The following is a 24103-nucleotide window of genomic DNA, read 5'->3' on the forward strand; positions in this document are numbered from 1 at the left end:
TTACTAATTGCTATGAATAACAGCTAAAATTTATTGTGCATCTACTATGTACAGTCCATGAAGAATCAGAATTGGGTTGGAGGTGTTGGTACAGGTGAGGAGATGCTGGATTAGTGAGCTCAGTGAGAGGCCAGAGAGTTCAAGGGAAGGAGATACTGAAAGGAATACTAGGGACTACACAACTCAGAATAGCATTAATTGTATCTTCGAACTTAGGAAATGTAGTTCAACTATGGCTATCAATTACTGAGCTGCTATTAATTACTGACCATATATACGGTACTTCATGTCACATTTTCAGTCTCCTTGACAACCTTGGGAGATAGCTACTGATGTTCTGTGATAAAGGACCACCCCAACAACACCACCCCCATGGCTGCACTGAGCCATTACCTGGTTCCATCCCGCAGAGTTCCAGGAGTCATAAAGGACATTGTTCTGAGCTCAACAAGATAGAGCAGAAGCAAACAACAGAAAGAGGGTCTCTCTGGGCTCCTTGATAAAAATTAAAGCCCACAGGAAAACTGAAGAAAATCTATGCAAAAAAAGGCATACCAGACCACCTTAGTTGGGGGAGCAGCAGTGTGGACCAGAGCAGTGTGGCTGCAAGCAGATACCAGCCAGGGCTCCACCCCTACCCCAGAGGCTGGGGCACACCAGCCCAAGCCTAGGGCGCACCTGGAAAAAAGCTGCACAAGCCCATAAGTAACAACCAGAGGTTCAACCCAATATCATCAGTAAGTGCATGAGACACTAGTCAGAAGTTTGCTCACACAGCAGGAACTCGAGTGGACAGCCCCCAGCCAAAGGCCCTCCCAGAAAACAGCTACATAGGGGACTCAGCAAGAGGCATACCTAGATACCATCACAAGTGTGCACAGGCCCCATCCAGAAGCCCATCCAGACAAAAAATGAGCTCAGGGACCACCTTTCTGAACCCAGGAATTAGTGTATTGGTGAGCAGCAGAGGAAAGGCTGCTCAGCGGCTTGCTGAGAATTAAAGACCACTGGGTGAGCAAAAAGTTGCCACATCAAAGGAACAGCAGGCTGCAACTGTTGAAATGAGAAGACGCATTAAACAAGTATCAAAACCAGAATTCCAGGGCTTTCAGGCTACCATCCCTCCTGGCGATCCTGGCCCAGAAGAAAGGGCTTTGGGGCCCCCATCCATTCAGCCGCTCGCGGCCAAGAGGAAGGGACTTCCGAGCTGTCATTCGTCCTGCCGCTCCCGGATCAGAGGTAGGGGCTTCTGAGCCACAGTCCCACTGCTCCTGGTCCAGAGGAAGGGGCTTCCCAGCCACCATCCCTCCTGCCACTCCCGGCCCAGAGGAAAGGGCTTTTGTGCCCCCTTCTGTCCCACCGCTCCCTGCCCAGAGGAAGGGGCTTCCGGGCCACCATTCCTACCCCCGCTCCTGGCCCCTGGCCCACCTCTCCCAGGTCAGAGGAGGTGAGCTGCGGGGGCGCAAAGAGCACACCCCTGCCACCCCAGGAGAAATGAGAAAACACATAAGGAAGTCTCAAAACCAGACTTCCAGATCACCTACAGCAACCCCAAAGGGAAATGAGATGGAACACTCTGATACTCAACCACCTGGACCCACTGAACTGGCAGCAAAAGAGGATCTGGAAAAAATGAAATCAGAAATAATTTCTCAGATAACAGGAGAAATTGTGCTCCTAGTGCAAGACATGATTAATAAATCTAGAGGAGCTGAGGAACATGATGGAATCCCAACATAGGAAACAAATGCAATCCATAAAACAGATGCAAATAGATTTCCAGGACATGAAAAACTCCACTGAAAGTCTACAGAGCAGAATGAGTCAATGTGAGGACAGAATTTCAGATATAGAAGATAAGATTGCAATTAATGACCAGGAAAAGAAAAATTGCTTCAAAATTATAAGGGAACATGAGAAATCAATCCGGCAGCTGCTAGATGATGCAAAGAAGAATAACATAAGACTGATTGGAATCAATGAAGAAAGAGGACAGAGTGCAGATGACATTAAAAAACTCTTCACAGAAGTAATGGCAGAAAACTTCCCAAGCAGGGGAAAAGAGCTTGACATACAGATAAGTGAGAAATATAGGACTCCAAATGGCCTTGATCAAAAAAAAATCTACACAGAGGCATATAATTGTTAAGATTCCAGAAACTTAACAGAAGAACAAAGTTCTACAAGCAGTTAGAGAAAAGAAACAAATCACATACAAAGGGAAGCCCATCAGAATCACAGCAGAATTCTCAACACAAAGTGTAAATAAGGACTAAAATGTATAATAGGTAATGTGAAATAGGAAGAAAAGGGGCAAAGTGGCAAGAAGTGGAAGGGGTAAGGGAAAGGAAAGAATGGAATGGAATTAATATGAGAAAATGGAAAAATAGCAACAAAATCTTTGTAAATAGGGAGGAATGGAGTGGTTGAAGGGAGGGCTGAGCAAGGGTGAAAAATAAGAACCAAGAGAGACTATGTAAAGGTGCAAATTTCCAATGATGAATGTCATTATATTCTATACCTAAAATGTGCCAATGATTACAATGCATAATTGATAATGCAAAATAGGAAGAAAAGGTCCAAAAGGGTAGGGGTAGTGGGAGGGGCAGGGAAAAGGAAAGAAGGGAAAGGAAAAATGCTGAGAAATGGAAAAAATGGAAATAAAGTCTTTTTAAATAGGAAAGGGTGGAGAGGGTGAAGGGAGGGCTAGGAATGGGGAAAAAATAAGAACCAAGATGCATCATGTAAAGGCACAAGTTCCCAATGAGAAATGTAATTTGGTTGTATACCTAAAATGTACCAATAAAAGAATTTAACAACAACAACCAAAAAAAAAAAAAAAAACACCAGACTTCCTGATCACCAAAGGCAACCCAAAAGGGCAAGGACGAGATGAAACAATGTGATACTCAATCACCTGGACTCCCTGAACTGGCAATGAAAGAGGACCTGGAAAACACGAAATCAGAAATAATTTCTCAGATAATAGCAGAGACTGTGCCCACAGTGAAAGACATGATTAATAAATCTAGAGAGGACACAGATTAAAAAAAAAATAGAGGAACTGAGAAACGTGATGGAATCCCAACATAGAAAACAAATGGAATCCATAGATCAGATGACAACAGCTTTCCAGGAGATTAAATCTCCACTGAAAGTTTATGCAGCAGAATGAACCAATATGAGGGAAGAGTTTCAGATATAGAAGATAAGATTGCAATTAGTGATCAGGAAAACAAAACTCTCTTTAAAATAGTAAGGGACCATGAGAAATCAATAAGCAACTGATAGACAATGCAAAGAAGAATAACATAAGACTGATTGCAGCCAATGAAGAAACAGGAGAGAGTGCAAATGACATAAAAAAACTGTTCGCAGAAGTACTGGCAGAAAACTTCCCAAGCAGGGGAAAAGAACTTGACATACAGATAAGTGAGGCATATAGGACTCCAAAAAGTCTTGATCAAAGAAAATCTACACATAGGCATATAATTGTTAAGAATCCAAAAGCCCGAAAGAAGAACGAAGTTCTACAAGCAGTTAGAGAAAAGAAACAAATCACATATAAAGGAAAGCCCATCAGAACCACAGCAGACTTCTCAACTCAAACCTGCAAGGCAAGAAGAGCATGGAGGGACATATTTCAAGCCCTAAAGGAAAATAGCCTCCAACCCAGATTGATGTACCCTGCAAAACTATCTTTCAAAATTGATGGAGAAATAAGATACTTTCATGACAAAGACCACCTTAGGAACTTCATAAATATCAAACCAGCACTCCAAAAAATTTTAGTCAATATCCTAGGAAAAGACAACAAGGATCACAACCCCAGGAAGCATAGCAGAATGAATCCATCGTGCAGGACAAGAAATTAAATGCAAAGGGGGAGAATCCAACAAAAAGAAAAGGTCATGACAATGATAAGTCAATACGTATGAGTTATAACCATCAATGTTAATGGTCTCAATTCACCAATTAAAATAAACAGACTGGCAGAATGGGTCAAGAAGCAAAATCCAACAATATGCTGCATACAAGAAACACATTTAATTAAAAAAGAAACTGACAGACTGAAAGTCAAAGGGTGGAAAAAAATACTCCATGTGACAGGAACCGGAAAAAAAGCAGGAGTAGCTATCCTCTTTTCAGATCAAGTAGATTTCAACCCACAATCTGAAACACTTCTGGTCCCAAGAATTTCAGATAAGGGATAGTCAACTTGTATGTACAAATCTATTGTGAACATGTGTTTTCATTTCTCTTAAGTAAAAACTTAAGAACAGAAATGTTGGTTCTTAACAGTAATACAAGAAATTTCTATATTGTTTTCCAAAATGGTTTCATCATTTTACATTCACATTAGTAGTGTTAGAAAGTTCTAACTGGTTCACACCTAAGCTGACATTTGTTCTTTTAAAACTTTTAACTTAATCTCCCTAATGAGTATATAATACCATCTTGTTATTGTACTGATTAGTATTTTTCTGATTCTAGTGTTGTACACCTCTCCTTATGCTGTACTGGGTATTTATCGTCTTCATGTGTCTACTTTTTAATTGGGTTGTCTATTAACGAACTGTAAGAGTTCTGTATATATTCTGGTCATAGGTTATATGTATTATAAATATGGTCTGTTTAAGGACTACTTTTCATTTTAATGATGTCTTTTAAAGTTCTAAATTTTAGTGCTCGCTTCGGCACCACATATACTAAAGTTCTAAATTTTAATGGAATCTCATTTATCAATTTTTTCTTTTATATATCATGTTTTTTATATCCTAGGAAATTCTTGCCTACCCTAAATTCATAAACATTTTCCCTTATACTTTCTTCTTAAAGTTTTATACTTTTAGGCTTTCATATTTAGGTTCATAGATCCTTTCAAGTTATTTTTATGCATGGAAATAAACAGTTGAGATTAATTTTTTACATATGGATACCAGGTGTTTTAGTACCATTTTTTGAAAACACTGTCTTTTCCTCTGCTCTTGAATTTATGTTCTATAAATGTTAATTTTAAATAATCTTTCAAAACTCAGTGGACCATATATGTGTGTGGCTCTATTTCTAGATTCTGTTTTATTCCATTGATCTATATGTCTTTCCTTATGCCAACATTGCCTTGATTACTGTAGCTTTGGAGGAAGTCTTAAAATTAGGTACTAAATGTCTTCCAACACTGTTTTTTTTTTCTTTTTTCTTTTGTAGGTCCTTTGTACTCCTACATAACTTTTAAATTTCAATATCCAATTCTTCATTTATAGTAAGTATCCACAGACCTGAATTTTTATATATACCTTGTGTTTTCTAATCCTGCTAAATTCAAATATGAGTTCTAGGGGCTCCTAGAGATTTCTTAGTATTTTCTCTGTAGATGATCATTTCATCTACATATAAAGATTTTACTTCTACCTTACCAGTCCTATGCTATTTGCTTCTTTTTACTGCCAGACTATTTTGGTTTGGGCCTATGTTTCAAAGTTTAATGGACAGAAGAAGAGTAGCCATGTCTGCCCTTGTTCCCCACCTTAGGGAGAAAGCATTGTATTTTTCCCATTCATACAAGGCATATTTGTTGGAAGTACGGAGTACATGTCTTTTATCTGTTGAGAAGATTCTGTTCTAATTCTAGTCTCCTGATAGCTTTTACCATGAACAGCTGTAGAATTTAGGCCAATAGTTTTTCTGCAGCTACTGATAGGATCATATGGCTTTTTCCTTTCCTCTGTGAAAATGACGACTTATGGGGTGGATCTTCCAATGCTGAACCAACACTGCCATCCCTATAATAAAACTACTTTCTACATACTGCCAGATCGGACATCTAATAGTTTGTTTTGTTAAACAAATTTCTATCTGTGTTCATACTTTTTTCTTCTATTATCTTTATCCAGTTTTAGGATTAGCACAATGTTGAGTTCCTAAAATGAGGGGAGAAGTGTTCCTTCTCTTTTCTGCTTTAAATGTTTGATATAATTCATCAGTTAAAATGCATATGAGCCTGTTGTCATCATATAGGTAGGTTTTCAAGCTAGGAATATACTTTCTTTAATAGGTGCTATTCAAATTTTATATTTTCTCCAGAGTCAGTTTCATTAATTTGTCTTCCAAGGTACTTCATGGAAGTTGTCAAATGTATTTCAAAACAGATTTTTGTAACATGCTTTCTATAACCTTTTAAATTCTGTAAAATCTGTGGTAATGTCCTCTAAATCTTCATACTGTAATTAGATGTATAATTGATATTGTGCAATAGGAAGAAAAGGTCCAAAGGAGTAGGGGAAGTGGGAGCATTAGGGGAAAGGAAAGAAGGGAAAAGAAAAAATATGAGAAAAGGAAAAAAAAAGGAAACAAAATCTTTGTAAATAGGGAAGGGTAGAGGGGGTGAAGGGAGGGCAGGAGAATAGGGAAAAAAATAAGAACCAAGTTATGTCACATAAAGGTATAAGATCCCAATGATGAATATAACTGTATTTTATACCTAAAATGTACCAATAAACTTAGTGGAAAAAAATAAATAAAGATCACTGTATAGGGCCTAGGGATGTAGCTCAGTGGTAAGGCACTTGCATAGCATGTACAAAGGTCTGGGTTTGTTACTCTGCACCACAAAAACAACACAAAACAAATAAAATTTTTAAATTATCTTATTTTAAAAAATATTTTTGGTACTGGGATGGAATACAGGGTCTTATTACTGAGCTACTTCTCCAGTCCTTTTTAAATTTTGAGACCAGGTCTCACTAAGTTGCTAAGCTGCCCAGGCTGGGCTTGAACTTGCAATCCTCCTGCCTCAGCCTCCCAGTGTGCTGGCACTGTAGTTGTGTGCCACTACACCTAGCTAGATTATTTCAATTATGAAAAAGTGTTCTGACAAACATGCATTCATTCCTCAGTACTTGGTTTTATTCTTAAATGAAAGGTAGGAAAAAAGTTCATAAAATAGCTGTGAGAGAAAAACACTCTCCATCACTACCTGGCACATGTGGGAAGGACCATAAGCAGAGTTTGGGTGCCTGTGCTGAACCCACTCCCTGGTCAACCTTCTGAATAGCTCTCTGAAACTAGAGAAGGGACTAAAGGGGATAGTAATGCAGCTACACTTGTCTTCTGAGCAGGACTGCAGAACAATATTGCTGCTTTTAAGTAATATAAATAAAAACCATACTTTCCTAACACACTCCTTTGCCTACTGTTATTTTCCTAGTAACTGAAGATAATCTATGAAACATTTTCAGAACACAGAGTTGCTTTCCAAGAGGTACAAAGGAACTTAAAGTAATATTACATAACCGGTTTTCTGTAATTTAGTGTTCTTGGAACTACTAGTAAATGATAATAGACACAACTGGGGCTGGGGATTTAGCTTAGTGGTTCCAGTGCCTGCCTTGCAAGCACAAGGTCCCAAGTTCGATCCCTGGTACCAAAAATAAATAAATAAATAAAATTGGGCTGATAATAGACAACTCAAGCAGATCTGGAAATCTTTTTTTTTTTGGTACTGGGGATCAAACTCGGAACCTTGCCCTTGTGAGGCAGGCAGCGGAACCACTTAAGCAGATCTGAAAGCCACAGATTTTGAATGTTAATTATACCACAGATTTACTTAGTTGCTTTCAGCAAATTAACTCACTTATATTGTATAAACTCTGCTGTATATAGAAATCTCTGTAAAATAGAAATGACAAATTCTACAGAATATTTTATATCCTATAAAAGAAAGAAGGTAATTAACTTTCTGTTGGAATACATTTTCATTTCTTAAATTAAATCAATTATTTTTTAAATCCTCAGGAGTCTAGATGCCAGAATAAAATCAAACAGGCATTTACATTTTTTGTTGCTAGGGGGAAAACTTTGCAGCCAACTTTGGAAAGGAATAGATATAAGAAATTCATGTTTATATTATTGACTTGTCTCAAAGAGAAAACATACAAAATAGCAGCCTGAACTCTTCACAGATCTTCTAGAACAGTGATGATGAACCCTTTAGAGACGGACTACCTAAACTGTAACCCATTTTATCGCAAAATGCCAACACTGAAATTAAACCTGGATACTGAGGTTTCAGTTTAGAAAATGCAACTCACACATTAACATCTTTGGTCTTAAAAGAAAAACATAATATGAAGATTCACTAACCCACATACTTTCATGGCTGCAAATATTAACACATAAATTCTCACCATCCTTCAGGTTCCTCAGAAATGAACCGGTATCTAAATTTTAGATGGGAAAACATGAGGACTATATAGCTAGACTGGTCTTGCAAAGCTAATATTTCCACTGAAGCCACAAATCATACTTTTCTGCACTCAAGAAGCTCAGAGTGTAGGAGGAAAGGAAGAAATATGACTACAGAGCTTACTGACTGTGCTGCACTCTATCCCTTTGCTTTTATCTCATAGATTATTTTCTTTCTGTTGAAAAATAAACTAGAAATATTAAGAAAATCCTTATTCATTCTAGGTGGGATATGAGTAGGTATAACATGCCATATTACTATGATGTGAACTCAGAAGACAGAGGGAGACTCTGTTTCCAATACTTTAGTACATCTATATTAAGTTATAAAGTATTATATTTTTGTTCATATATATTATTTAACCTGGCAGACCACAGTATACTTAATGGTATGCCAATCTAGACGGTGGCACTGGAGAGTTGCACTGTGGCAGGTACACAGAGCTGTGCTCCTTAACACCCCATCCCAGAACAGAAAGCAAAAAATGTTTTTGTTTGCCTTTTCAATCTTTACCTTTAAGATAAAGAATACAAATGGACCAACTGAAAGGCTGCATTAGGTATGAAGCATTCCACTCATTCAATAATGTTTAATATTTAACCACAAGTTTATTGTTTCAACTGTAAATTTCTTTACTGGACTTCAAAGCTGGATCTAAATTGCCTTATGTCTCTGACAAGTAGCCACTTGTTTTGTTGCATCAGAATTACTTATTTTGAGACCAGTGACATATAGCTTCTCTGAAGTAAATAAACCTTGCTCTAGATACAACCAGTACATTACCTTCTCATCTTACCAAATCAACCCTTAGAAACAGTCAATAGCACAACTCATCCCTACGATTTTATTTTCTTTACCCTACATGTACAATCTCAGCAAGCAGCTTTACTCATCTTTGCTATCTGTGGTCTCTACACAGTTGTACTATAATTCCCTGTGAAATTTTCACTGGAGTTTGTCTATTTTCCTATTTAATCACTGTGTAAAGCCAAAGACTCATGGGGTTACAATTATGTTCCTATAGTATCACAAAGAAAACTATGTAGAAACAGTTGGTTCATAATGGACTAGTCTTTTATTATTCTCTCCTCAGTCACCTTGTGAACAGGTACAGTATTATCTCTGATTCCTTAAATCTAAAGATTCAACATTTCTCACTGGACCTACAAACCCCTCAACCCAGTAACACTGTCCAGGAATGAAGTCATCATTCCTCTTTTTGTGGCCCCTCCCTTTGTCAGTGGTCATAATATAGCTTCCACCCATTGGCTAAGTTAGATGCCCGTTCTCTACTATGGCTTCTTCAATCTCATAATCAGACTGTGCCTATCATTCTAGCCTCTCCTCAGAGACAAAAGGTGGGGCAGATGCCAGCTCCATGGACACTTGTACACAGATGCTTGTAGCTAGCTGTGGCTTTATTAGACATGACAGGATCTAGCTGTGCAGTGTTCTCTACTTTCTATGAGTCTTTATGTTTAGGTTTCCTGGTACAGAAAATAGAGAAGATAAAGAATAAAATGCCAAAGGGCTCCTGTGAGGTTAAAGGAGATTCAGGAAGATTCAGGAGATTCAGGAGATTTGGGTCCTATACTTGGCATATGGTGAACACTCATAAAAGTGAGCAATTATCTTTTCCTTCTTTTTTTTTTTTGGTACTGGGGATCGAACTCAGGGCCTTGCGCTTGCTCAGCAGGCGGTGAAAACACTGAGCAAAATCCCTGGCCCTCAATTATCTTTTCTTTACAAATTACCTAGCCTCGGGTGTTTGTTATATCACATGTAATATAACCACTATTTCCAGAACTTTTTCATCATCCTAAACAGAAACTCCGAACCCATTAAACAGTAATTCTCCATCCCCCTTGGTAACCTCTGTTCTTCTTTCTCTATGAATTTACCATTCTAGGGTAAATCATATAAGTGAAATCAAATAGTATTTGTCCTTCTGTGACTTTTATTTCACTTAGCAGAATGTCTTCAAGGTAGTGGCACGTACTGGAATTTCATATCTTTTGAAGACAATAACAATTCATTGTATATATATACTGTATTTCATTTATCCACTTATCTGATGGCTATTATAAATACCACAATGCTTTTAACATTAGTGCATAAATATCTGCTTGAATCTTTCCTTTCAATTCTTTTGGATATGAACCTAAGAATGGACATGTTGGATCATATGATAAATTAACCTTTTGAGCCAGAGCCAATCTGTTTTCCACAGTGATTGTGGCTTTTTCAATTTCCACCGGCAATGAAGATTTCCAAGTTTCTTCACACTTTCCAACACTTGTTATTTTCCATGGTCTTTGATCAAAGCCACCCAAATTGGCATGAATTTGTATTTCATTGTGGTTTTAATTTGATTTCCTTAATGATTTACAATGTTGATCATCTTGCCTATTTACGTATCTTCTTTGCAGAAATCCCCATTATCATCCTTTGTCCATTTTTTAATTAAATTATTTTTTTTTACATTGAATTCTACAAGTTCCTTATATAGTGTATTCTGGCACTAATCCATTAGAAGATATACAATTTGCAAATATCTCCTCAAATTCTGTAGGTTATCTTTACTCTCTTGACAATATCCCTTGACACACAAAGTTTTTAATTTTGAGGAGGGCAACTTATCTATTTTTTCTTTTGTTGCTTATGCTTTTGGTATTATATCCTAGACATCATTGCCAAATTCAATGTCATGAAGATTTTTCTCCTGTATTTTCATTTAATGGTTTCTTTGTTTTGGCTCTTAAATTCAGATTTTGCGGGGGTAGGGTGGGGGGGGGGTGCACTGGGAATTGAACTCAGGACCTTGTGCTTGCCAGGCAGGCAAGGCTCCACTGAGCTAAATCCCTGGCCCTAAATTCAGATTTTATCTACTTTGAACTAACTTTTGCATATGGTATAAGATAAAACATCACTATTTTGTACAAGGATATCCAATTTTCCCATTTTCATTTGTTGAAAAGCTTGTCCTTCCCATCTGTGGTGGTTAATTCTTTGTAGATTTGAGCAAGGAAAGCCCAGCTGAATTGAGTCAGGATGGTTCTGGGCATGGAAGACCCACTTCAAGGAGGATTGTTGTAAAAGGAGAACAGGAGGGAAGGATTTCAGCTGATTTTCTTTGGAAGAACGTCTTTGTGGCTGAATTTTCTGAGGATCTTCAGCTGTTCTCTCTGGAGGACCTCTGGTCTTCGCCTTAGCCTTGGGCTTTGTCTGCTGGCTTTCTTCACAGATTCTTCAGCTTCCAGCACTGGCCTTTCCAGCACTAGCATTTTCAGCCTGCAGGCCACCAACCTTTCGACCTCCTGGTCCAAGCCCCTCTGTCTTTTCTCTTGGGTCCTTCAGCTTCCTGATGCACAATTGTGGAGGACATTTCAGTGGACTCCAGACCTTTGGCTGGATCCTTTGGATCTCTAGAGTGGGGACAGATGTTTTGTACTCTCCTACATGTGACTCTGTGGGTGGCCATTGTGGGCCAATTGTGTAAATTTCTGTGTCCTCCATTAAATCTAATTTAGAGCATGTGCAGTCTTGCCCCAGCCCTGCAAGGTCTTATAAGCACTAATACACCATTGAATGATCTTGGCACTCTTGCTAACCCAATTCGCCATAAGTAAGAGTTTATTTCTAGGCTATTGTATTCTATTCTATTCTTCAACATCTCTGTCCTTATCACACTGTTTTGATTATTATAACTTATTAAAATTTGAAATCAGAAAATGTGAGTCTTCCGAATTTGTTCTTCTTTTGCAAGTGTATCAAAGTACAAATGATCTTTGTATAACTATCTTTACCAATTTTTTAAAAAAATTTTGGTAGAGCTGGCTTACTGCTAACAATCAACTTTTGTTTCTCTAGAAATGTATCAATTTCATCTTTATTCTTGAAAGCTAACTTTGTTGGGTGTACAATTTTGGTTGCAAGTTTCTTTCTTTCTTTCAAGACTTTAAATATGCCATCCCACTGCCTCCTGGCTTTTATGGTTTGTGATAAGAAATTAGGTCTTATTATTGAAGATCCTTTGTACATAACATCTGTCTTGCTGCTTTCAATATTCTGTGTTTGGGTTTTGGCAATTTCACTATAAAGTGTTTTGACATTGGTCTCTTTGAGTTTATTCTGTTTAGAATTCCTGGATACGAAGTTTTTCATTAAATTTGAGATGTTTTCAGTCATTATTTCTTCAAATACTTTTTTTTCTGCTGTTTCTTTCTTTTTCCTGCTGGTACCACCATAATATGTAGGTTTCTTGGTTTTGTGTTTGAGTCCCTTGGGCTCTGTTAATTTTTTCTTCGCCTGCTCCTCAGATGAGATAAGGTCAATTTTCTTACTTTCAAGTTCACAGATCCTGTGTTCTAAACCTTCTGTGGAACCTCTCTTCTGAGCTTTACAAATTAAGTTATAATTTTCAGCTCATATTTCACTTTCTTTGTATGTTTTATGATATTTCTTGAGAATAAGCTATCTGGGTAAAATTTTATGATAGTTTTGGAAATCTTAATTTTCCCATTCCTCAGGGATTTCTAAAGTAGTAGTTGTTTTAGGTAGAGAGATAGACGTCTATACCACTTCCCTTAGTTCTACTCACCACTATCTTAGATTATGAACAACATATCCATTTATTTGCTAGCATTTTGTACCAAGGTACCTCTGTTTTTGTTTCCTTCTACTGGAAATCATAATGCGCATTAGCAAATGAGAAACTTGAGCAGTATTATAGTACAACTGGTTCACATTTGGGCAGATCTTTTCCAAACTTACTTGAACACAGAGCACTATGATTATAGTCCTATAAACATCCCATAGAAAAGTGTTACCAGCTTTACTTCCTTGTTCATGTAAAAGCAAGTAATTGTTTTCCTTCTCTCCTTCATTTGTCAATTTTTAAAGACTACAGATTACTCCCATGGTCTTTTTTCCTTTTCACATTGCATTGGTTTTCTTTTTTTATTTTCCCTCAAGAGATCCTGTAATTTTGGTGGATCAGTATTGCCTTCCTGGCTGTCCCTACAGGAAGATAATCCCACCCAATAAACAAAGATTATGTCTTTAGCTCTGCTTTGCTCCTAATAAGAATCCTAGGTGGAAAGTATAAAATAGGAACCAAAACAGTGATGAATAAGTCTGTGCGCTCTCAGTCCTCTGTCACTTACTGTATGTGAGTTACACTGACAATCCAGACCAGCTGATAGAGTTTCTCTTTTGGCATTACAACCTCTCTTGCATTTAGTCAGAGCTGTAGCTATTGCCACTACTAAAAATGTACGAGTGACTATACTCTACAAATCTGTCCCAACTCTCCCCATGTTAGAACATGACATCATCAATCACTTTATTCACTCAATCTAAAAACTTCATTATTTATCTTGTTTCGTGTCTTTCCTTCCCAAACCACATCAAACTCATCAACTAGTTCTGTTGCCTTGAATTCCAGAATATAATCCATATCTATTGTTTACTGTCTGTTATGGTTTGTGTTTAGATATCCCCCCAAAGCCTCACGCAGATGAGGTGGGACTTCCTTTTTCACAGGTAGTTGAATCTGGAATGTGTGATGCTGGGGTGAAGGGCGTGTAGTTACTAAACCACTACATGTGAGTGATTGGTTTGGCACCCCCCCCTAATCCCAGTAGTCTGAATAAGATAAAAGGGGCAGAAAGATGCTGTTAAATCCCCTTATTGCCTTTGCTACCTTGTGTGCACCATTTTGTTTCTCCTCTGTGATGCTTGTTTGCCATCCCAGCCTCAGAGCCAGCCAATTATGGACTGAAACCTCTACGGACTGTAAGCCAAATAAACCCTTTCCCTTTTAACTTTGGGTGTCAGGAATTTTGTCTCAGCAATGAGAGAAAAGTAACTAACACACCATCCTATTCCAAATCATCACTTCTTTCACATGGGAAATTCTCCCAAAGTCTCCTAAATGGCTTTATTGTGACCTTCTACACTGAGTCATACTCCTATTAGGCTAAGTGTGACATAGATCACAGCCCTCCTCCTGTGGACAGCATGAGGATTCAATCTCAGTTCATCAACAGTGTACTAGGTTCTCCCAGTCTCACTTTCTGCCAAACTTACCTTAGAATTTCCACTCTTTCAACAAAGTACTACATATGCCCCTGATATATCTTACCCCTCTGCATTCTAGCTTTTTATTACTCTTGTGGTTTCTTCTTCAAATTGCCCTTATAGTCTATCTTCTGATTCTTTCCAACTTAGCCTTTGTAAGTCAGATAGGGGCTCACCAACTCCAAAAAGCTACCCCTGACATCACATCTCTCAATCTGTTTTCTGCTCAGTGCACACATGCACATACACATAAGCACCCACTCACACACAGAATCTACCTCTACTGACCTATCAGTTGTGTCATCTGCTTCATGTTCTCACTACATAGATATAGACCCAATTACAACACTCATCAGAATCTTTTATAATTTTTTATATTATCTTTCTCTCCCATCACATTGTGACCTCATTAAGGACGGAAATAATTTTTCATTCACTTGGAATACTGTATTTTATACAGTAAGTAAATATCCAATAAATATTTTTTAAAATGTACAAATCAACAAAGCCTTCTCTTAGGGAACACACCAAAGCTGACAAAGCCTTCCTGATGATTTAATATTCAACATTAACCATATAGTTATTGATTTTCTACTATGTGCCAAGTGTTATTCTAGGCAGAATACAGCTGTGAAAAAATTTTGCTTTGGAAATTTACCCAAGCAACAAGATATGAACCAGTTAAAGAATTCTAAGTACCAGAAAGGAAACAAAATGTTACTATAATTGATTTAACTGTACAAACATTTTTATTTTAATAAAAATCAATTATATTTTCCAAAATGGGAAGCAACCTTAAACACCCAAACTGAAAGACTGTATATCCATATACAGTAGAATACTCATAATCATTTAAAACATGATTATGTGAGCTTACTTACTTATTCTCTCTTATGGAGAGAGTCATCATAATGGGAAAAGTCAGATTCTACTTCTCCCCAAAATAGAAAGCAAACTTAAAGCCCCCAAATAAAAGATTTTTTAAATTATGATATATAGGTACATGTACACAAACAGATATGTAAATTGATGAGTTCTTAGGACCCCAACACATATATGAGTAAAAGTTAAGAAAAACAATGTGCACAAAGGAAGTTATTACCAGGAAAAGAATTTAATGTGACCAGTGCCAAGTACTGTGCTATAACATTCATGTACAACTTAATAATATTAAGAAGTCATATCAGCAACAAGATAGATAGATCTGAACTACTCAGTCCTAAAACCCACTATGAAAAACAATCTGAATTATGCGCAAAACGACACACATAACAATGTCTACTACAGAATCATTTATGATAGCAAAGAAGCCCAATATGTACTACATGCTGAGAACATGGAAAAGATTAAAGCAATTTTATCAAACTGTGCAGCCATAACAAACAAAAAAGAAGAAGAAGAAGAAACACTGAGAGTGGTACTGGTATGACTGAGAAACACACAGTGACAGAAATAGCTACAACCTTTTAGATTACTGTCAACAATATATCAAAAGGTTCAAAAGTCCACTTGTATTCTATGTCCAAGAATGTCTACTTACAAAAATAGCCTAAGCAGGGCTGGGGATTTAGCTCAGTGGTTTCGCCACCTGCTGTGCAAGCGCAAGGACCCAAGTTCGATCACCGGTACCAAAAAAAAAAAGCCTAAGCACATAATCAGAAGGGTATATTGAGATGAACATTTCATTTAAGCGCTGTTTAAAATAGCCCAAAATGGGAAGCAACCTTAAAAACTCAAACAAAAGACTTTAAATGATGATATATCCATACAGTGGAATATTCATAGTCATTTAAAAGATGATTATGAGTTTATTAATAGAGAGGCTCATGATAATGGAAAAAGTCAGATTTCACTTTTCCTCAATATTAAGCTACATATTCTGAAGGGAAACAAAGCATCTGATGCGGGGAGTACTGATAAATATTTCTGAATGAAATAAAGCATACTTTAATTTTTTTTTTGGTACCAGGGATTGAACTCGGGTCCTTGCGCTTGTGAGGCAGGCGGTGGAACCACTGAGCTAAATCTCCAGCCCAATAAAGCGTATTTTTAACAACAAAAAATTAAAGATATAACAACACATAACACAATTCAGAAAGATATTTAGGAGGCTGTCAAGTAAGCTGTTCTGGAACATGTAAGAGCAGAGATATCAGCTGACTCACCTGATCACAGAACTGAAATAATGTTAAGGACAGAAATGTGTCCCTGTAAAATTCCTATGATGAAGCCTGAACCCCAGGTCCTTCAAAGAGATAATTAACTTGGACAGAGTTGGAAGAGATCTCTGGGACAAAGAATAAAAAGAGTTTCACACACACTCACCTTTTATCAGGCACTATCTAAGAAGTGACTCCAGTATAAATACTGTACCACCACAAAAAGTAGTATCAGACCTGGGGATGGGGTGTGTGTGTATGTGTGTGTGTGTGTGTGTGTGTGTGTTTCTTCTTTTGGTATATGCCAGGGGAGTATATGTGTGTTTGTGTTTATGAATGCTATTTACTGTTTTTCTTCCATATTGTCTTACCATGTTATTATGTCACGTTACATTCCTTCACACTAAGGGTTATTTTATAGGGTTTGCTCAATTTGTGTTTCCATCAATTCATTAATTAAATTTGAACTCCTATATATTCTCTCACTTTCCATTTACATTCACTCTCTGTCTCTCTTTCCTACTCTCAAATCTTCCCTCTAACTCCTTTTCTTATACAGAAATATTATCTTTAAAATCGATTTGTTTTCATTTCTTCTTCTTCTTCCTGTGTGTGAGTGTATGTTACATATAACTATGTACAAATGTTTGTTATTGCTTTTGATTCCACAGTGTCTTGCCTTGTTTTGTCAGGTTCTTCTTTACAAAATGTCGTTTCTCAGGTCTTCTAACTTTGAGTTTTGTTAGTTTACTCACTGGATTCAATTTCCCTGTGTCTTCTCTCACTTTCCATTCATATGCCTTTCCTTAGTTTTCTTTCTTTCCTTCCTTTCACATAACTTGTCAAACCTCCCTTCCTTCTCTAGTATTTAAATATTACCCTTTAAACCTGTTTTTCCAGGCTGGGGATTTAGCTCAGTGGTTCCGCTGCCTGCCCTGCAACCACAAGGACCGGAGTTCAATCCCCCATACCAATAAATAAATAAATTTTTAAAACCTGTTTCTTTCTTTTTAAAGTTTTTTTCAATTTTTCTTAATTTTTTCTTTCTTTTTTAAATCTCCTTTTTCCTAGCCTGTCCTATAGTATTACTATACTTTATTTTCCTGGGTTAGTAAAGAGTAGGGAACTTTTAAAACATATTTTAAATTATATGTTGATATATAGTTGGTTCTTTGGATATTGATATTACTAGTTGTTGTTCTCTCTGCAGTACAGTGCCACTTACTAAAGAGATCTCAATAGTCATAGATCTTTTCATCCCAACTGGTCTATAAACTTCAACACAAAAACAGGAGAAACATGAGAAAACAAGGCAAGATACCTCCAAAAATTCATAATTCCCAAAATTCAAACCCACAGGTACTCAAGTACATGAAATTTCACAGTTTAAAAAACTAATAGTTAGAATGATCAATGAGCTCAAAAAAGAGAAAAAGTAAGCAGCTGAATGGATTAAGGAGGACAACATAGGATATAAAAGACCATTTCAGTAAAGAGATAGAAGTTCTGAAAAAGAACCAAATATAAATCCTGGAAAATAAAACCTCAATGAGGCAAATAAAAATTTCAATTGAAAGTCTAGCAAGATAAATCAGAAGAAATGATATCAAGAGTTGAAGACAAGATGGACTTACTAAAACATTCAGTAACTAATAATGAAAAATGAACAAGAAACAAGGTAAAGATTATGAAAGAGCTCCTAGATAACTCTAAAAGAATTAACAATCATTGTACACAGAGGTTGTTGAAGTACAGGCTATTGGCATAAAAAAAATCTATTCCTTAAAATTATAATAGAAAATTTCCCAATTCTGTAGAATGAGATGGATACCCAGGTAAAGGAAGCATTTAGAACCCTAAATAGAAATCATCAGAAAAGAACCTTCCCATGTCATATCATAGTCAAAACGCCAAAAGCCCAGAACAAAGACTATTAAAAGCAGTCAGAAGCACTAAATCACTTATAGGGCAAACTCATCAGAGTAACAGCAGATTTGTTCACACAAAATTTAAAGACCAGGAGGGCGTGGAATAAAATTTTTCAAGCCCTAAAAAAAAATAACTGACAATCTAGATTACTATATCCTACAAGGCTATCATTGAAAATTGAAGAATAAAGGCCTACAAATATTCATGACCACCAAGACCACAATGGAGAAAATAATAAAGGGAATCCAAACCAGAGATGATGAGGTCAACAACAACTTTGAGAGAAAGAATAAATCTCACTGGGAGAGTAAATGAATGAGAAATAAATGAATCACACACCGGAAAAACAATAATGGGAATTAGTACATACCTTTCAATAATAACATAACATAAATGGTCTAACCTCCAATTAAAATACACTGACTGGCAGATTGTATCAAAACACAAGACCCATCTATATGTTGCAAGAGACACACTTCATCTGTAAATGTATACATATACTGAAAATGAAAGGAAAGAGAATGATATGCCAATCAAGTAGAGCCCCCAAACTAGCAAAAATAGCTATACTTATATTAGACAAAGTTGAGCCCCAACCAAACCTGGTTAGAAGAGACAAAGAAGACCACTACATAATGGTAAAGGGAAAAAAATCACCAAGAAGAGATGAAAATTATAAATAGATATGCACTAAACATCAGCATACCCAATTTCATTAAAAAAATACATCTTGAAATAAAAGTACATATAGACCCAAATATAATCAAAATGGCAAATTTCAATACCCACTCTCACAAGTAGATAGGTCAACCAATTAACCAAACAAACAGAAACATAAACATCAGAAAACATAAACATCAGAGTTAAGCCATACTATACATGAAATAGATTTAACAGATATCTACAGAGGGTTTCATCAACAACAGCAAAACATACATTCTTTTCAGCAGTCTATGGAACATTCTCCAGAATACAGTAAGTCCCCAACTTAAGAACATTTGAGGTGTGAACTTTCACAGACATACTGTATAAGATTCACTTTGTTGGCTTATGAATGAATCCACCTCCAAACAATTCTCCCAGAATGGAGCTGGTTCTTAAGGGGTTGACTGTAGACCATATTTTACTCCATAAAGGAAGTCTCAATAAATACAAAACAATTGAAATTATTCATGCATCCTATAAGATAACACTAGAATGAAACTAGAAATCAATAGCAAAAAGAAACAGAAATTACATGAACAGATTTTATCAGACCTTTAGGGAAGAGCTAACATCAAAACTCTTCAAACGTTCCCATGTAATAGAAAAGGAAGGAATGCTTCGAAACTCATTCTATGAAGAAAACATAACTCTGATAGTAAAACCAGATAAAGAAGGAAAGAAGGAAAGAAGGAAAGAAGGAAGGAAGGAAGGGAGGAAGGAAGGGAGGGGAAGGGAGGGGAAGGGAGGGGAAGGGAGGGGAAGGGAGGGAGGGGGGAGGAGGGAGGGGAGAGAGAGGGGAAGGGGGAGGGAGAGGAGGAGGGAGGTTGTTCTTTTGCCAAAGGTTTTTAATTTGATATAATCCCCTTTATTGATTCTTGGTACCTATTCCTGTGTAGGAATTCTGTTCAGAAAGTTCTTGCCTATGTGTAGGACTTCAAGAGTTTTACCTATTTTATCTTGCAGGCAGAAAGAAGCTTTTTAATTTGATATAATTCCATTTATTGATTTTTTTTTTCTTTTGTGGTACTGGAGATCAAACCCAGGGACATTCTACCATGCAGCTATATCTCCAATACTTTATATTTATTGGTTTTTCTTTGAGACAGGGTTTTTCTATGTAGTTCAGGCTCACTTTGAGCTTACTATGTAGCTCAGGCTGGCCTCAAACTTGTGGTGATCCTCTTGCCTCCATTTGGTCCAGCTATTTCCCTTCCACATGTCTTCTCCAAAGGAGTCAAAAGACATCATACTACAGTGATACATGCATACCCAAGTTTATAGCAGCACAATTCATAATACCTAAATCTTGGAATCAACCCATATATCCATCAATAAATGAATGGAGGGCCAGGGACTTAGCTCAGTGATGCTGCCGCTTGGCTCAAGCACAAGGTCCTGAGCCCAATGCCCAGTACCAAAAAAAAAAAAAAAAGACAAGCGTTCATTTGGTGCCTATGGAATACTCAGAATTTAGGATAGGGATTTACTTCAGTGGTGCTGTGTCTGCCTCGCAAGCGCAAGGTCCTGAGTTCAATCCCCAGTATCAAAATATAAAAATAAATAAATGGATAAATAAAATATGGTATTTAAACACAATGGAGTACTACCCTGCCTTAAAAAGGATAAACTAGAGTCATTTTTAGGAAAATGGATGTACTTTGAAACCATAATGTTAAATAAAGTAAATCAGACACACAAGCTTCAATATCACATGGTTTCTCTCATATGAGAAGCTCAGTATATAAATGAAGTGCAAAACAAAATTTTATAGGGAAAAAAAGAAATTAAAAAGTTAATATAATCCTTCATAGACAATGTATCTGAAAATGTACCTTGATTTAGCATAACTGTCTTATATGTTTTATGTTTCTTTAGCCTGTAGGCCTGGCTGTTAATCTGTATTTATGATAGTTCATTTGAAAAGAACTTATAAATAATCTGATGCTGGCAAAAAAATAAAAATAAAAATATTTTTAAAAGGGGTTGCAGGGGAAGAAGAAAAAAGAAAGAATTGAGATGTTATATACATGTGGCAATTCCCCAGAATGAATGTAATCATTATGTACTATAAACATGTACTAATTAAAATTTAAAAAGAATAAACTTCTCTCATATACTTATATTTATTAACTATATTTATATTTGTTTCCTTTTTTGAAGTGGTCATTTTGAGAAAGTTAGGTCAAATGACTCCAGAGAAATTTATGAAATTACTTCTACTTCAGATATTTTCACTTCTATATGTTTGCTAAAATTCCTAAAAATAGCATTAATACTTGGTACCATATGGCTTCATTAATATAAGCATAGCAGGTTTGTCTTCCTAGAGAGCAAAATCTATTTCTACTGGATGACATGTTGTATAAAAACAATAAGGACTTAACATATTTTTAGGGCAAATACAGAATTTTCTGTCACTCTCATTTTTTAGCCTATACTCCAATTATGGAGCAAAAAAATACTCAAAGAATGAAATTGAAAAATAGCCAAAAAAGAGAAAAAGGAGGAATGTAGCTAAGAGGGTAAGCAAACAAGAAGACAGTGTTCTTAGGAAGCCCACACCCACTGAAGAACCCTGTGGACATAACTGCAGAAACCAAGAAGTGATGATCACGTGCTATAGACACTCTAAAGAGATCCCTCCTCTAGAAGAAAATTTAATTTTAAAAATCTTTTATTAATTTCAAATCTAAAGATTTCTCAAATGAATGAAACATTAAACATTGTCAAAAAATTAATAATTAGTTCTTAAAACAAGACTTCAAATTTTCTTTCAGAAGAAAAGGTTTTTTTCTATTCATGGTGGAAATTAGTATCACATGCAAAAAAGGCAAATATTATATTGCTGAAAATAATTTCTGATCTAACAGTGAACATTAACCTTCCTAAAGTTCAAACCATATTATGTCTTAATTTATGCTTTTTATCCTTAAGTGACTACCAAAAACTTACTAACTTATTATGTATTACCCTTGTCACTTATTGCCTCTTACTAAAAAGCATTTTTTAGGAAAGATAAAAACAAAAACAGACAGATCTCAAAACAACACACCCCTTTGGCAAGAATCATGATGCAGTTGTTTCCCATCCCCCCTGCCTTAAATTATCAACCTTTACTGCCAGAAGTACAAACAAGCCATCAAAGACAATTCAGTGCTTGTGTTACAGAAAACCTGTGTAAATTCCTGGCTTTCTCCCTTGGCATTTCTCTACAATAAAGTGACAAAAATGTTCTTGATTATTTTAAAAAGGCTTTTCTTGTGAGACACACTATTGGTGACTGCTGGACTTAGTTCTTTGCACTTACCAGGGAGGGAAAATATGGATGATGTCCTGGGGATGCCCCTGGAGGTAGCCTGCAGTCTCCCGAGTAAAGAGAACCTTTAGATTGGCTCCAGGCCCAGGGGTCACACCTTGGGAAGGGATGGGGGATGGTGGGCCTGATAACTGCTCACACGTGGCAACTTGCATGGTGCATTCCTCATGTAGCTCTAGAATTTTCACAATTAATATACCAGATTTTCTACCTAGAAGTTGAAGAAAAGAACAAAATTAAAAACAAAGTCCAAAATGACATGCTTCATGAGTGAATAAAGTATTATGAATAAAAAGATTCACATTCAGATGCTTTCTTAACTCGGAAAAAATGGTCTACAAACTTTGCAAAGTAAAATACAGACTATCATGCTCACTATAACATCTTTCTTTAATCAAAAAATGCCTGCATGTTGCATTAATATAGGCATGTTAAACAACATAAAATAGTCATTTATCATGAAAAAATAGTCTTGTGTATGTGGAAACCTAGGACCCATCATTTCATGAAGCATATTTTTACTCCCAAACTTGAACTCTTTTAGTGACCACAACGAAGGGAGTATGGCTACTGTTGGTCTTTCTTACATGCTCCCTTCTCATCACCTCCTCTGATTCTCTGCTTTTGAGGGAAACACACACACACACACACACACACACACACACACAGAAACACCAACTGGCTACAACTCTTCTAATAATCATAAAGGTTAAAAGTTGAGGATCTACATGAACTATTGGGTATTATTTGGATATTAGGGCCCTGGATTTAAATGGGTGAAATTCAATATGGATTCAAATACTGTCCCCCTTACAAGATTGGTCGAACTACATAGCATTTTAGTTTCTCAGTTTTCTCATGTGTTAAATGGAGAGCATGCAACCTGCCCCAGTGAACATTTGTAAGAATTAAGAGATAAATAAAGGTGAGAGTGTATATAGTCTATAGCCCACAAACCCTAGGCATGACCCAGAAACCATATGCATCAAAAGACCTAAACAAGGACACATCTTAGCATTGTTAAGACCCAAATTAAATGAGGAGGATGGTGTGTTCACATCACAGTATACTTCAGAGCACTTCCGGTGACTGAACCAGACCTGAGCATATCAGATGGAGAAATCTCAAAAACAAGAGAGGCTAAACAAGATACATATATATAATGAAATTGAAAAACAAAAACAGTCAGGGATGGTGGTGCACCCCTGTTTGCCCAGTACTCTGAGAGGCTGAGGTAGGAGGATCATAAGTTTAAGTCTAGCCTGGACAACTGTCAACTTAGCTATTTAGTGAGACCCTGTCTCAGCATCAAAAATATAAATAAAAAGGACCAGCCAGGGATGTAGTTCATTGTGAAGACACTGGATTCAATCCCCAGTACTAGGAAAAAACAAGGACAAAAAGCAAAGCCACAAAAATCAATACAATATTGTTTATGGACACATATGTCACATAAGTATAAAATATGGAATAGAAGGACAGAAGAAAAACCAGAATAGATGCTGTCTGTGGAAAGAAGACTGACTCAGGAAGGAAACCAGAGGAGTTCAAATTTATCTGTCATACTGTTTTCATTTTTAAAATATGTGAACCAAAAAGGCAAAAGATTAACATGTGTTATTAATTCTAGGTGATACACGCAATTATGTTTTTCTCTTACTTTGTGCT

General features: G+C 36.6%; 1 protein-coding gene across 9 annotated transcripts in view; it reads right to left on the reverse strand.

Moving 5' to 3' along the window:
• The window catches only part of Spidr (scaffold protein involved in DNA repair), a 419506-nt gene that overhangs the window by 234175 nt on the left and 161228 nt on the right, over nucleotides 1–24103 (reverse strand). For all 9 annotated transcript variants that reach the window (XR_002391231.2, XM_087182055.1, XM_021249026.2 and 6 more), the window contains one exon: nucleotides 22427–22646. Coding sequence is in view for 8 of the 9 variants with exons in the window: in XM_087182055.1 (XP_087038181.1) it covers nucleotides 22427–22646 (220 nt within the window). In the remaining variant the exon portion in view is untranslated. The remainder of the gene's footprint in view (nucleotides 1–22426; nucleotides 22647–24103) is intronic.

Source organism: Heterocephalus glaber, unplaced genomic scaffold (assembly GCF_053883595.1).
Source record: "Heterocephalus glaber isolate CG9 unplaced genomic scaffold, H.glaber_assembly_v1.0 deba00000281, whole genome shotgun sequence".
NCBI lineage: Eukaryota > Metazoa > Chordata > Mammalia > Rodentia > Bathyergidae > Heterocephalus > Heterocephalus glaber.